This window comes from Nyctibius grandis, chromosome 33, assembly GCF_013368605.1.
Source record: "Nyctibius grandis isolate bNycGra1 chromosome 33, bNycGra1.pri, whole genome shotgun sequence".
NCBI classification, from domain to species: Eukaryota; Metazoa; Chordata; class Aves; order Nyctibiiformes; family Nyctibiidae; genus Nyctibius; species Nyctibius grandis.
Window position 1 is genome coordinate 4,551,928 of NC_090690.1, and position 15,345 is coordinate 4,567,272.

The 15,345-nt window shown below is 42.0% G+C and overlaps 1 protein-coding gene across 1 annotated transcript; it reads left to right on the plus strand.

Annotated features, from left to right (window-relative positions):
• Positions 1-5,522: 5,522 nt before the first annotated feature.
• On the plus strand, positions 5,523-9,865 carry LOC137675298 (gastrokine-1-like). Its single transcript, XM_068421305.1, has 6 exons — positions 5,523-5,585; positions 6,197-6,250; positions 6,620-6,790; positions 7,010-7,120; positions 8,380-8,518; positions 9,741-9,865. Exons 1-6 carry the CDS (start codon positions 5,523-5,525, stop codon positions 9,863-9,865), a joined length of 663 nt encoding a protein of 220 aa, XP_068277406.1.
• Positions 9,866-15,345: the final 5,480 nt, after the last annotated feature.

Sequence of the window (15,345 nt, forward strand, 5' to 3'; positions counted from 1 at the left end):
GAAATTTTTCTTGCAAGCTTGACTCTGAACATCCAGTTCAGTGTTTTTAACCTTAAAGGAAATTCCCCGTTCATTGTTCGAATGAAACAAGGACTTCTTTTCCACCTGGTCTAACAGGCATTCTGTATGGGAGGGGGAAATAGAGCAGTAATGTTAAAGATTGGCTGTCCTTAGAAGGGGGAGGCATCAGACACCTGAAAACCAGGGCTAGATAAAGCCTGAATGTAAGGTTAGACACAACAGTACTACTGGCTTCCCAGCCCCCCCTCTAAGGCCAGAAATTCTCTCCCCTTTAACCTGACCTCTAAGAGCAATAATTTCCCAAAGCTGGGTTACTAGTGCTATTGCTTTATTGAGTGAAAGACTCCTGGGAATCCACTAACCTAAATCCTTATCTCCTTTAATCTTTTTCAAAAAGCACAACGGCAATAAAAGTATTAATGGGCATCACGGTGAACACTCACTCAGCTTTTTCACTGACACTGGGGTCAGTTCTGACTCAAGGGAGGGCTCCAAGGCCTTGAAATCTGCCTGGGACATCGAGACTGTAAGTGCCTGCTACCATGGCTCAAAAAAATGAAAATAACCAAAAGGTTTCTGAAATAACACCCAGGCTTCAATAAAACTTAACAAGATTTTAGAGGCAATGCTTTAAAACATTGTCATTTAACCATTTTATTGTTTCTGCTGTACTGCGTGCTGCACGGGCATTTTCAGCAGCGAATTCCTTCATCTGACTTCAGCAGTGTAACAAATACACGTGGCGTTACTGGAGAAGGCAGTTTACTTTACCTTTCACCAAATGCCCTTTCCAGCTTCCATGACACATTCACTTGAACAACACAGTTTAAAAAACCCAATATTTTCCTTCCCTATGATTATTTGTACTGTATAAAGTACAAAGCCTTTTTTTTTTTTTTAACCAGTGCTTCTCTCTGGCAAGCCACTAATCTTTCACTGTCTGCAACAAAATGCTTTTCTTTCTTTTCATAGGGCTACGTTGCAACGAAGGTACTTTCAAAACACCTGCATCATTGCTAAAATGGACAGGAGTTTTTCCCTTGATGAACTGTTTCCTGCACCACTTCTACGACACCAGGTAGGATGGTGGTTGAAAGTGGTGAGGAAGGTAATCAATCGCCTGTGAAAAGTACTCCTTCCTTACCCACAGAAAGGAGAAAAGGCTCCAAGAGCTGAAGACAAGTTTCTCAGCAGGGCTGAGACACTCTCAAAGTTCAGTCTTTCAAAGGTTGCCTTGCACTTGAATAACCCCTCTCCATTGTCAAAGACGCGTGTACAGACTCTGAACTCCAGTTTTGGTTTTTCTAAAGGCTGTTTTCTGGGTTTGTTTCTTTGATGCTTAGGGTCCTAATCCTAACCCACTTCCAACCGGAGGGAATCGCTTCATTATCTCAAGAAACAGAATCCAAAGTTTGCGCCCATATGGAAGACGCATTGAAGCTTTGTGCAGAGGAATTCCTGCTTACCTTGCTTACCCAGCTGTAGGTGAGTATACTAGTAACAGCCTTTTGTACACAACAACAGAGAGTAACAAATTTACAAACAAAAGTGAAAAAGATTCAAGATGAGCAAGTTAATTCTTGAAATCCTGTGGTTTTCTATGTCTTTTTATAAATCAGCAAATGCGTACATGAGGAAAAGCAGCAGCTCTGTCACTCTTCACACATCTTGCAGACCAGGCTTTTTCAGGAAGGTTTTGGGCTCCAGCTGTTGACCCAAGTCTGCATTTTTCAGACACCTTTATGTATACACAATACCTAGCTGCCACGGGTCCTGCCACAGCACAATTTTGAGATTCAAAACCCAATCTGCAGCTTAGATTTGTCTAAAAGATTGCACTAACAGTTGCTTGCAATATAAGTTTAGACAGATGCAGCTCCATTTTTAGATGGCTTTCCCTGGTACATTTCCAACATTACATTGGAAGAATTTCAGCTACATTGTTCTCTTATTTTCTCAGTCCAAATCTAATCAGTTTTTCCTTTTCTTTCAGGATCAAACTTCTTAACAGCAAGATGTCTCATGTTTGAACATTAAGATTAATGAACTCTCCCACCTATTACTGTGATTAATTATTCCTGACACATATTACAATGTTTCATTTTAAAAATAAGCATTGCAATGCAATATGGCCAATTTCAAACAGACAGATGCACTATTGCTCTAATCAACCCAGAAATCAAGCTGCAAGGCACAGAATTAAGAAGTGTATTAAATGCAGTTTGGAGTTGAATACAGATATTACTTAACAATGGTTGATAAATGTTTAACACAGGAAGCAAAAAAGCACACCCTAAACAATTAAAAGGGCAGTTGGAAATTTGAAAGTCAAATTACAGTTACACCAAAACTAAGGCCAAATGGCTGGGACTAGTTTCTTCATCTAAACCCATCACTTCAGTAACTGAGCCTGTCTGCAAAACACCAGATCTTCACCTTCCCTCCTTCCTCAGAGGCCTTTTCTTGGAGTTCAAAAGGAGTTACTCTAAGAGACACTTCACTCATTCAGGAACACATCAAGGGTCACTCTAAATAAAGGATGCAGCAGCCTGTACTGTTCAGGAAAATAGTTTCAGGGTCTTTAATAGTGAACTGACATTAAAACCAAAGAAAAACTGCACCCAAATATATTTTAGCACCTCCAAAGAACAGCAACCAAATGGTTGCACTATTTAAACAAAGTTCCTGTCCAACTTGCCTGGGGTTTCTGGAGAGAATCTCCTCTCCTTTTCCAACTTTATGCTGTATGTTCCCTGAGATAAAGCAGGCACAGCCCTCTTCACTTATCCCATTGTGTGTCACTGAGAAATGTCTTTCTGGGGCCTTCGAGCCCTTGAAGGCTATGGGCCAGACTCGGTAACAGATGATGCCTTAACGTCCCCCGAGACAGCAGGGATCTGACCTGAGCAGGGCCTATGGCACAGCACAACATCACGCAGCCCCAGCTGTCACAGCTCTGCATGCAAAGAGGGCAGCAGCCTTGCAGGGAAACAGGGGTCCCCTCTACCAGGCTCAAACCACAGAGTCCAGAGTCCCCTGGGCAGGGAACACCAGGGCACGGATGCTTACGGCAAGGGACGACGCCTGCTTCAGGACAGCCCCGTTTAAGGCCAAAACTTCAACTAGAAGGCACAAACCATCTGCAACAAGGTCCAGCTTCTCACAAAACTACTTTAGCTTCATGCACATAGATTCCCATTTTTATGACAACATTACACATGGTGATGCTTAATATATCTCCAAGCTTTTTTGATTCCATGAAAAGCTTGACTTAACCATGTGTCCTACAGTAACGATTAAAACTTCACAGAAGACAGGGAACCTCTACTGAACCAATGAGACAAAGCATTTGCTTCTTCCAGACTGTAGGAATTGAACTATGATATTACATTCGGCCAGGTTTCTTGCTCTAATTGGCATGTCATTACATTTCACAATGTTTGCTATTCAAAGTTAAATGAATGCAGGTTTAAACTGATCAGGAAGAGAACAAGACTCTGAAAGGGACTTCTAAGCAGAAACATGACAGCTGAGACTCTAGTGAACCTGAGAGGACATCAATACTGTGACTCCATAAATGACCATATAAGTACAGAAATACATAGATATTCTTAACAGCACAGAAAACTGGAGTTGCTTACCTTGCAAGAAAAGATCCTTCTCAACAAGGATGAGTCCTGAGCTTTATCCCTAAACACAATTTCTATGATCTACAATGATCACTTCAGTAACTCGGGCTGGCTGGAAAATACCAGATTTTCACCATCCCTAATTTAATTAAAATTGTAATTTAAATTCTGAGGGCCACCCATCAGCACGCCACATCAGCATTGCAAAGTCACAGGGTTTTATCCTAAATCCTACTGCTTTGTTTTTCTCTTCTCCCACAGCAGGCAGAATAAGAAGATTCAACTGCATTTACATGTTAATGCATCTGGAAAACTGTATTGACAGAAAAAAGTTTTTTATTTAAGTGTGACTTAAATATAAAGCCATAATATAGTCCAATAAATGTATTTGAATACCCTCATGTGTTTTAAGACAAATTCAGGTTGCTGAGGGAACCTGATTTGTGAGGGATTTTTGTTTTTTTTTATACAAAAATAGATATTCTCATTTGAGACACTGACAGCAGGTCTAACAACAGTCTTTTGGGAAAAAATTACTTCAACAATTGTAAATTAATAAAGCTGGAATGACATAAACGTGCCGGGGCTGCTCCTGCCAAGGGCACTGAGGCACAGCAGACCCGGCCCTCAGCAGGGTTTTCCCGCCGTTTTCCCCCTCCCGTTGTGCTGCTCCCCCTCACGCGCCGCGTGGCCCCTCACAGCCTTCCCGCCCGGCGCCGCCTGAGGGCTGCCCTTTTCCCGCCCTCCGCCTCGGTTCTCCCGCACCTCAGCAAAAGCTCTTTTGTTCCTTCAACAAAGAGTTAATTCCTGTCGGGCTGCGTAGCATGTTTTCTCCACGTTTCTCTTCGGGGTTTATTTTTCCTCTGCCCAGCAGCGCCGCAAGCAGGCGGGGAGTGCTGTCTCCCCTCAGAGCCCGCGCACAGACCGGGGTTTTTCCACACAAATCCATCCGAGAGCTGCTGCTTGTGAAGCACCAAGAATATAACCACCATTTGGCATAACGGTATGTATCAAAAAAAGTCCCTTTGGACTTGCAGCCTCGACTCAGTGAAACTGAGATCAGAATTTAATGTTACACTTGCAGCACAGGTTAGAAGTTATTTTTGTATATCAAAACCCTCCCTTTTTAAAAAAACATATTAAAAATGCCCTTTTTAAAAATAAGGTGCTGGATTCCAGTTGAAAAGTAATTTCAGAATCTTTACAGTGATTCCCTGCCACAGACTTGGGTTGCACGTAAAATGAAACTGAGCAACTTGACACAACAACCAAGCATTCAAAAACCTCCCTAAAGGAATAATCACCTCCTTCAATAAGTATTTACATCGCCACAGAAAATCAGCTGAAGCAAGGTGGAAAAAAAAAAAAAAATCACTCTTGCCACCAAAAATAACAGACACCCACAGACTTGCACACACATGTAACATTTCAGCTTGAACTGCCTATTTATTGTAAAACAATTTTTAATGGCAACGTTGTATTTGGGCCATATATTCTGGTGGGCCCTACGGTTACATGCTAACATACAGTACATTTGGGAAGGTACAAAGGCTCTTATTTTGCCTACAGTATGGTCTTTTTTTTTTTAAACCTAGCCTATCTCTGGTCTTAAGTTTGATGTGTATTTTCAAAACTAATTAGTACATGTCAGAAAGTTACTATAAAACATTTTTCACTGCAAATGGATTCTTATCTGATAGTTCTATCAGACTGACAGGTCAAAATTTGTAGAAGTAAATTCCCCATATTTATGAAGTAGTTACAGCAGGAAATAATTTTCAGTGACATACAGACAGGGATACAAATTACAAAATAATTTTATTTCAACATTTAACTGTTCCACACCTAATTCTGAAAACGTATATAAGGTGGATGGTTCACACCATTCAGTCAGCCTGCACTAGCATCAGCTCTGCAGTCAAGATGAAAGTCGCTGTGAGTATGCATGTGCTTTTTCTTCTCCTTATAAACTGAAACTTTGATTCCAAACCATTGCCTTTATCTCTCAGAAGAGCTATGTCTGTCTATAGCAAAAAGGTATTCTCTGGGGAGATTTTTCTCCTCAAGTGAGCAACTCTGACCCTATTAACCTCATCAGATGAAGAGGTAAGGATTTTTTTGAAGGTTTAACTAGACTTTCTTCAATCTACAGGAAGCCTAATCCATGTGCACTTTCATCAACACTTTTGCAAAACTGTAGCAATGCACTAACGGATCAACCACTTCCTTGTCATGCCTAAGCAGAAGAAATTTAAATTCCTTCTCCTCATTCTTGTAAAATATCTGTATATGACTCTACAGGTCTTGGAAACACCTTCAGATTCAGCTCTTAAAAAAAGCAGCCTACTATGCGTCTAGTTTGCATTATTATAGGCTAAAGCGAGGATGACTCACTTTCGGTGACTCTTATAATTCCAGTATGAAAGCAAGAAAAGAACCAAGGAGCACACTTGAACACCAGTTTAGGAACAAGGCACTAGGATTCTCATGACCAGATTTATCAGCCAGACCTGCACTTACACTTGTGTTTTTGATTTTCATTTCAGATTGTGACTACCGTCCTTCTTGGACTCTTCCTGGCTCCCGCCCTTGCTCTTGAAGTGAGTATAGTGACCAAGCTACACATAACATTGCTGCTGTTTCTGTACTCTGCTTCATGGCTTTTCCTTGCTTCTTTCCCCATCCCTTTGGAGGAAAGGAATCTAAAACTTCTTTCACACACAAGACGCTCAAACCCCCAGATGACAGTTGTAAGACACAGAAATTATTCATTGAATCTATTAAAGAATTCTTATGTCTACTCCAGAACACCACAGCCTTAAATCTTGTCATTTTGACAATACTGTGGTCGATAAGATGCTCCCTGGGGGCCAGCATTTATTCTCTTAGAGCGGTGGTTTTCTAAAGCTTTGGGGAGATAACTGATAAACTTGCAAGTCTAAAAGTGTTTTTTAATTTTTGTTTTCTAGTTTCAGAATATAAATGGAAACCCGCAATTCGTAAACAACCAAGGCATAAGGCGGCAATTCACCATTAATGGAGGCTACCAAGTTCTGTTCCTCAACCCACAATGGCGCGTGGCAACCATCGAGGAAGTGAGCCCCCGTGGGTCATGGAAAACCATCTGGAACTACGCTCGGGTGAGTGGCAAGGAGCATGCTTTTTCAGAAAACGCACAAGGAGACAAGCTCCTATAAAGCTGACTAAAATACAAGACTTGTATCTTTCTTCTTGCCATTCTGAGCCCAAGTTTTGGGCTAAAAACTGTCTGCATTTATTACTTTTTTCACACAGACTTTTATTCCAGCCTTAATTATTGAAACACTGACTTCCTACTTGTCCATAACTTTCTCTTACAGGGCTTCATTGCAAGCAAAGTGCTGCCAGAGGGAGTTTGCTTCATTTCTGTAATGAACAGAGGAGTGATGCCTGCCTTCGATGCACTTCCCAGACTGGCTGAAGAGATCAGGGTAAGATTAAAAAGAAGTAGTTACTTGCAAAGTTGTACAGTAATGCAAAGTAAACTGATGTCACAGACATTGCTATTTTCAAAAGGTTTTAAACCAAGTTACTTTCAAAGCCATTTAGATCACACCATTCATTATGATGTTCTATCAGTTTCAGTGACATTTTACATTAACCTGATTTGAAACTTTGAAAAGTTGGAATACCCCGTTTCAGACGCTTGCAGTGCAGGGTTTTCATGAGTTTTCGGTGCTGTAGATCACTTAGATTATTTTTATAATGTTTTAAAGGATTATTTAGATTGACTGCTTTTTATACTGTTGTATGTTTAGAGATTTTAGATTTTTGGCATGGTACCCTTCATAATCTCACATTATTTACCAGCTAAAAAAAAAAAATCAGGTTTTTAGGCAGCTCTAGCTGAGGAAGAACAAATAATCCAGTAATGAGGACAAAAGTTTAAATAAGACTTCAAGCTTTCAAGACTTTTTCAAAAGAACTAAGCACCACAGGAGTGCTTGAGCAAAACCATTCACCTCTATCTAGTTCCAGGCTTGCCCAGGGTACATCTCTGTGCGCCCCGAAGCTTACCTCAACTCCTTGCTTACCAGCAAGAAGGCAGCATATTGGAGTGGGCTTTTAGGAGCCCTTTGATAAAAATTCCAGCACAGTAATGTGGCTGAGGAATTTGCCACAGGGTTTCAAAAGAGAAAGAGTAGGTGCATGAGGGCCCCCACACACACACTTCCCCCTCCTTTATTTTTCTGTGAGGAAGTTTAGGTTTGCAGGTTGCTAAGAAACAGTTTCTATTAGGAAACCTTCAATGGCATTAATTATTTTTGGATAGCAATATCTAGAAATAGTTCCAAGTCATTTCAAGATGAAATAGCACTTTTCATTTTGGAACGTTGCTCTGCGGGTGCTATGGTTCAGACCTCCATTTTCCTTCAGCGCATCAGACAGCTCCTCTATATTCAACAGCTTTTCCTCGATATTAATTGTTTGAGCCAGAACAGGGGTCCTGTGGTTGTAGCTGAATAAGGAGATACACAAACCAGCAGGAAGCCTAGGTCATAGGAGAAAACACAGCCATCCAGATGACAGAGCACGCAAGGAGGAAAATACTTTTCAAATTCATTTGAAACAACGCACTCTGGAGCGGTTCAGAAAAAGCTGTCCCACTAAACCACCCAATTCTCAAAGAGGTCATGAGCCCTACTTGAAAAGAATTTGATCTTGCTCAATGATGTTATTTGATGTTTAGGCCATGGGTGGTCAAGGACAACCTGCAAGAGTGATCACATTTGACGTCAGGAGACCTGTCCAAGACCTTCAGGCTTATGGACCCGAAATCGCCACCCTGTGCAGGGGATTCACCACCTACCTGACTTACGAAGTTTACGGTGAGTGCAAGCAAATGAATTATGGCTGTAACTAATCAGGCATGTTTTTTCCCTTGGGGAATAGTACACAAATGCTGCTGTTCCAATGAGATACGGACACATATCAAGAACCTGAGGAGTTGCAGAAAGGGTTCAGTGTCTCTGCAGATCAGGGTTGGAACAGCATTGAGTCATAACCTCCATGAATGATCTGATCCAAACTCTTACTACTCCTTTTAGTGTAGTTTAAGGCAGCTTAACTTTTGGCCCAGAATTTTGCAGATGAACCCCATCTGTAATGCCAATGTAAAGAAAAAAGGTAGAAGCTAAAAACCACTCTCCTTCAGTTCAGAGATTGCTGGTGAGTTTGCTGAGGAATCCCAGCAAACACTTGTGTTTCACAATACTGAGCCAAGCTGCTGCATTCCCTGGAGGCTGTTCAGAGCTAGAATGATCACATTACCTAGGAGGTTAATGACAAACTTCACAGGATTCTCTCATCATGTCAAAGCCTGACAGGGCCTATTAACTAGCACCAGCATAACCATGTACTGCACAGTAATATATATGAACAGTATAGAGTGTAAGAGTGCCCCCCTGCACTGGAAAGGCAAAAGAATATTAAACAGCCTGTCTTTGTGATCATTCCTTTCTGAGTTAAAGATCCACTTGTGTTTGGTGACTACAAAAGTGTCTTTCACTCATACATGTAAAGTATTTCTATTGCAGCAATTCTTAATAACATTGCTCACTCAGAGCAATACAAACACACTGTGACAGAGTGCCAGCTATTGCTATGCAGACTAGTAGAAATCAACAGTCTTGCTGTGGGTACCATAATCACATTTTGATCACTTGAAACAGAATTTCTTTAATTGTGGGGAGAAAAAAATTGTTTTTTAATATATATAAAGCAACTAAGTTTTACTCAGAGGAGTGAATCCTGAAGTACCAGCAGAGTACTCTGAGCCTTACTGCAAGCCGATTGTCTGCAAACCCTCTCACGAGAAATATGCTCTACAGATCAGGCAGACGATGTTGCATTCTGACATAGCAGCATCTCCACCTACTTGCTGCTTCCTTTGCTGTGGTAATTGCTTTGGTACTTGAGATGGCTCAATTTGATTCAAGATGCAAGTGCAATATGCCAGGTGTTAAGGGCTGCCAATGAATGCACAGGTCACTTGACACCATCTTAGGTGTTACCTCATGGGTTTGTTTTTTTCTTTTCTTGTTTTTAAAGGACCCCAATTCACATTCAACCCAGGATCATGCCTTAGACTTGATGTCCTGCAACTTGTGAACCTTAAATACTGTCGTGGTAATAATCTTGGCTTTAATAATATCAATATCAACAACAAGATCTGAAAATCTTACCTGTCTTGAACCAACTATGGATGCTTGATAGCTGCTGCACAACCCCGATGCTGTTCTTCCCTGGCATCTCCTCTTTCGAGAGTTTTGTTCTTAATGATTCAGATGCTGAAACAGATCAATTGGTGACATCATACCTTTCAATTAAAGACCTTTAGCATGCATTCACTCTGGCTGGTTTCTCATTACTATACCCTTTATCATGAATGCATTCAGAAAGATATTTTGAATGCATCTCCTCCACCCCTCTTGAGCCCTTCAAACGCTCTTAACATAAGGCACAGCCGTAGAGGTGGGCACACGTCAGAGGACGTACATTACAAATAAGGCATACGCAATTAAGACCTTCCTTTCCCTTTTCATGGACAGATGCCTCACATTAGAAGTCTTGATTCTTGTGGCATGAAAGGTAGAAAGAAAGAAGGACAATGCGAAAGAGGAGGCTAATATGTAGGATTTACGGAGTCATTCTGTTCCTAAAAGAGAGTCTCCCATTTTTTCCAGTGCTTAGCAAGGACTGGCTAGAGGCATCCCACTGAACACTCAGGTGGATGAAGCTTTGCTTCAAAGATGCACACGCAATATAGACACAATTATTGATCCACATAAGACAGTGCAACAGAACAGTATCCTAACAGAATCTTTCAGCTCTTGTCATGCCCTACTTTGCCGCCTTCTCGGCATTTCTCTATTTCACTCCCTTTCCAGCAGGGACTGGAAACAAACTTTTCAGTAGTCGTACATGCATCTTAATGCCAAATGTAGATGAGTGAAAGAGGAGGAAACTTCAGCCACATAACAAAGCAAAGAAACTCCTCAGCAGCAACAAAAATATGCCCGTGATGCTTACTGCAAAACTAGGGTACAAGCCAACTGAAGAAAGAGTTAAAACAAGGCCTTAAATAATCCTGATGCTTCAATGGAAACTTTATTGCTTGTTACCAAGTGGAGCTGTTGTATGCAGCTCTGCTCCCTCCTGCTGGGCACACACGCTTATCCTTTTGCCTTAAAACCAGAGGAAACCAAACTGCAGAAGATCCTAATGTTCATTTAACCAAACAGTGCTTCATCAGTGCTGTTTGTGTATTCACTTACTCAAAGTTAGATGCATGTTTCTAGACAACCACTGTTACCTTAGACTTAACTGCTTCAGGATTCATGCACCTTGATGTCTCCAAGGGGTTCATTACTGCTGTCTAAATATCTGCTCAAATTGGACAGACTCCTAAGGAGAACACCCAGTTGGCTCCAAACTCAGGATCAGTGGGAACCAGGCTGATGATCTTTCTCTAAATTCTATTAGAGAGAAAGATACCACTAATGAGAGAGGCCCCTTTGAGTAGGCTGGGCTGCACTTTGTCCACCTCTAAGTGAATGCAAAACACGCTGGCAGAGGTGCTGCAAGGATGCTCTAGCCCTGGCAAAGTGCTTGGAAATGGTTAAAGGAAAGGCAAACAAGAGCAATATATATGTAACACTGAGCAGAGGGGGGAAGGCTCTTGGGAAGGGCATGCCTTAAAAAACAAGACTTGGAAAGCAACTGCACAGCCTTCTTCAATTATGGCAGAATTATTCCCTACACCATCTTTTCTCCTATTTAATACATCACAAGCAACAAATTTTCATCTGTAAACTTAGCCTAATACTCCTCTTTAGGAAGAAGTTACATGCACATGTAGAAAGGCAGCAGCCCTTATTAAAAAACCTAGTGGAATGAACTCAGATCACCAGAAAAATAATGCAATACGGCTGTACACATTGCAGCAGAGGTAAATAGAATCAAACAGGGCAAAGTCAGATAAAAGCAAGAGACAAGGGAGTTATTGAAAAATCCCTTGAAGAATCAGAGCAATCCAGGCAAGGAAAAAGCATTCTTGGCCACTGGGCGTCAGCCTTGAGTTGTATGTTGCACAGTTGAAATGTAAAGGCACACAACTCATGGCCAGGGAAGTCTGTTGTCCTACACCACGTAAGACAGTGTAGCTCTGCTGATAGGAGCAGAGCTGTGCTCAATTACACCATCTGAAAAAACAGCGAGTGAATTTAAGGACATGTCTACACTGACGACAGGGAAGTAATTCCTGTACCATAATGATACATTTGTGATAATATTGGCCAGCAGAGGCAATTTGTTACATCTCCATTATCCTTGCAGACCGCTATGACAGCTTCCTGAATCACACAGGATGTTTAGGGTTGGAAGGGACCTCTGGAGATCATATGAAGCTCCATGAAAAGTGGGGAACGTGATTTTGAGATTTCAACAGAAGCCACGATCCACCATACAGGTCAGACATTTGTGCACCAGAAGGAACCCACCCCTAAAGACATCCAAGTGGGTGCTCACAAAACCCACATGATGATGTCATGTGCTGCATCTCACCTGTCAGCAACACCTCTGTTACAACAAATTGACAGAAACTGCTTCTTCCAGGCTGTGAGTTTCAGAAAAGGTCCCATAGATACATGTAAGGGAGCAGATGATACAACAAGAAAGCCTGCTGATACCACTTCCCCCACACTTACATATGCAAGTTCTGTTCACACACCAAGGGCATCACTTAGAGCTTAATTACCCCTTGAACTACTGCAGGCAATTAAAACACCCTACTTCTCTCTTTCATACAGAGCACAACACACCCAGTCTCTCCAAGAACTGTTAGGTCCTTCACACAAAGCCATAGTCTTCATAATATTTTTGTTTCTATTCTAGCATTTGTAGTGAGAGAGGGACAGACAGAAATTCCAACACCCCCTCCTGTGTCTCACATGAGCTTCCTATTACGGAACTGCTTTTCTCAGAGTGTCACAACAAGTTTGCTGCCATTACCAGATCATAAACAAAAAGACACATTCTTAAGACAGGCATAGGAAGAGCTCCAAAGAAAGTCAGAGTAGCAGCACAAAGCATGGTGTTTCACTTTCTCAGCAGCTCCCTCCATCACAGGGAGATGTGATTCTCCAATTTTCCCCCTGTTAGCTGCAGGCCAAGATTATTTTCCTCAGATGCAGCTTTGTTTGTTTGTAAAACTTCACATATTTGCTCATCTCAGGGCCAGTCAGAAACAAATGGAAGAGATTCTCAGTCTGCTTTCAATCTTTAGGCAGACACAGACCACAAGTTAGTGGCAACAAGATACTTTATCAGGCTGAGATAGGAGCCCTAGCTGTACCTCACATCAGAGGCTGGGCCTAAGTACTTTTCCAAAATTGCTCAAAACCAGCACATTGGTCCCCAGAGAAGCAGCTTTTCTTCTACCCTTCCTATATTTACAACCTCCATTCAGCTTGTTTTCTTCTAAAACACCAAAAAAGAGTGCATGGACTAGTCTCATCCCCTTCCTCAGGGCAGTATCATGTTCCAATACATAGATAAAACTCTCCATACATAATCCCATAGTTTATGCAATTCAAGTTCCATAAACATCAACAGATTTGTTCCAGAGCATCCATATGAAGCTTTAAAGCCCTCAAACCCTACCTGCTTACCTAGCACACCTTCACTGGCTACAGGAACTACAGCTCTGCACTTTGGCATCTCCCAGCAGCCTCATCTCACAGGATTTAAGCAACCAGATCACGCCCACATGCAAAGCAGCAGGTGGCAGCTCTGCCTCTTTTTCACAGCTACCCACAAAGGAGCACCTGCCCTCACATTTTGCCCTTCCAGGGCTGGTGCAGGTGCTAACCCTCAGTTTGGGCAGCATCACAGCTGCCTCAGCAGAAGGCTCTCACACACCTTTCTGACATTGTGCTTTATTTCTGTTCATTGTAGGAAGCCTGAAACACTGACACAGATCTTGTGCCTATGCAGTAGGCAAAAAGACCTCACTCCCAGCTCCCCTTGGGTTTAGCTGTGGAAACCCAAAATACCCGTGTAGAAAACACCTGGTTCTGCTCCTGTCTAGCCCCAGAGAAGCTTTCACTTCAAGGGATCTCCACTTCCTTCAGGTCTGATCAGGATTTGACAGCACAACCAAGGAGGTACCATTTGCCCCTGTCTCTGTGTTATCCACATTAGAGGTGATGGAGCTGGTGTAATTGCTGAGCACAGCCAGGTGTGGGAGGGACAACACTCAGCTTTAATCATCAATGCAGTGAGGTGCCTGACTAATTTGTAATCCAGATGTTTCTGCTTGTGTCAAAAGTCTGTTAGCATGCTGTTTGTTGTTTTCCCTTAAACCTGTCCTGCTGCTTTTCCTGGTCTTTCCTCAGATTGTTTGCTTTTGCTAAGATTTTTTTAAAGACAAACTTACCTCTTTAAGCAATGAAGAAAAGGTTGAAAGCCTGATTCCAGTGCACTTGCACCCCTGTCAGAAGCCTGACCTGGCCCCGCACACTTGATGCAACACCTGAAGCTGCTCTGCTAACCAGCAGTCAGCACTGGCAGAGCAGGTGTGTTGCTCTAGTCTGAGAGGATTTGAGGGGGAAGACCAGGAGCTCCTGCTTCTGCGTTCTTTAGTTTAGCTCTTGTTGGTGTGGGGGGCTGCTCTGATTGGGGAGTGCTCGTGCTTTTGAGCTGTCCTGCTCCGGTTTTGGAGTTGGTGGTGCTGTTCATGGAAGGAGACAGAAAATATAAGTATAGTTGAAGATATGTTTGGAAGGAGACAGAAAATATAATCATAGTAGAGGCTGTGTTTTCCAGCAAGCTTTCTTGAAAGAGGAAGGGTTTAGGCTCTAGTGGCTGAAATGAGTTTGTTAAGATGGTAAGAGAACGAAGCCTGTTTCATAGGCACAGATGTTGCTTGGTATTTCTCAGGGCTGAGAAAATACATGGGATGAAAGTTGGCATGGCTTGTCACTTTAACTTTTGTGAAGCTGTTCCGGGTTGTTAAAGGTCTTTAAACCTAGATGTTGCCTATGTGGGAAGCAAAGATGTCTCTGCACAGTGCTGTGTGACTGCTGTAAGCAAACAGCTTCTGTGTTCATAGCTAAAACTGCTGTGTTATGTGTTTAGCGTGCTCGGTGCATGAATGGTATGCTTAAAACCAGAGACACCAGTCAGCCTGAGTTTTTGCCACAAGGTGGCATTCTTCGAGCTTTTTTTGCTGAAGAAAAATAAAACTTGCTATCCTTAATAATAACAATAATAATTAAGGAGGGGGGGAAAAACCTCAAGCCCTCCCTGAAGTCTGTGACAAAGCAAGATTTGTTAGGAGGCTGCTCCTTCTCTTGCAAAACAATGGTGCTGCTTTCAGAGAGCTGCAAGTGAGACTGAGGGTCAAGTCCCTTTAAAAAAAAAAAGTGAAATACAGTATTGTGCATCTTGAAATCTGAAACCAAGAAACAGAAGTGCAAGGGAAACAAGGGGGAAAGTCTTGCAATTCCCGAGGACAACTGTTGCAAGTGGAGTTTTAAGGAATAAAATATACGTTTATACCTTTAAAGGTCATTGAATGGCTTTTGTGGCGAAACCTGTGAAATAAAAGAGCCTTGGAAGAAGAGATTTCTTTTTCTCCTTCTCTCTGGATATA

Coding starts and splice junctions, on each gene's coding strand:
- LOC137675298 (XM_068421305.1), top strand. CDS start 5,523: ATGGTTCACACCATTCAGTCAGCCTGCACTAGCATCAGCTCTGCAGTC. Junction 6,791..7,009: donor CCATCTGGAACTACGCTCGG/GTGAGTGGCAAG, acceptor TTTCTCTTACAG/GGCTTCATTGCAAGCAAAGT. Junction 8,519..9,740: donor CCTGACTTACGAAGTTTACG/GTGAGTGCAAGC, acceptor TTGTTTTTAAAG/GACCCCAATTCACATTCAAC.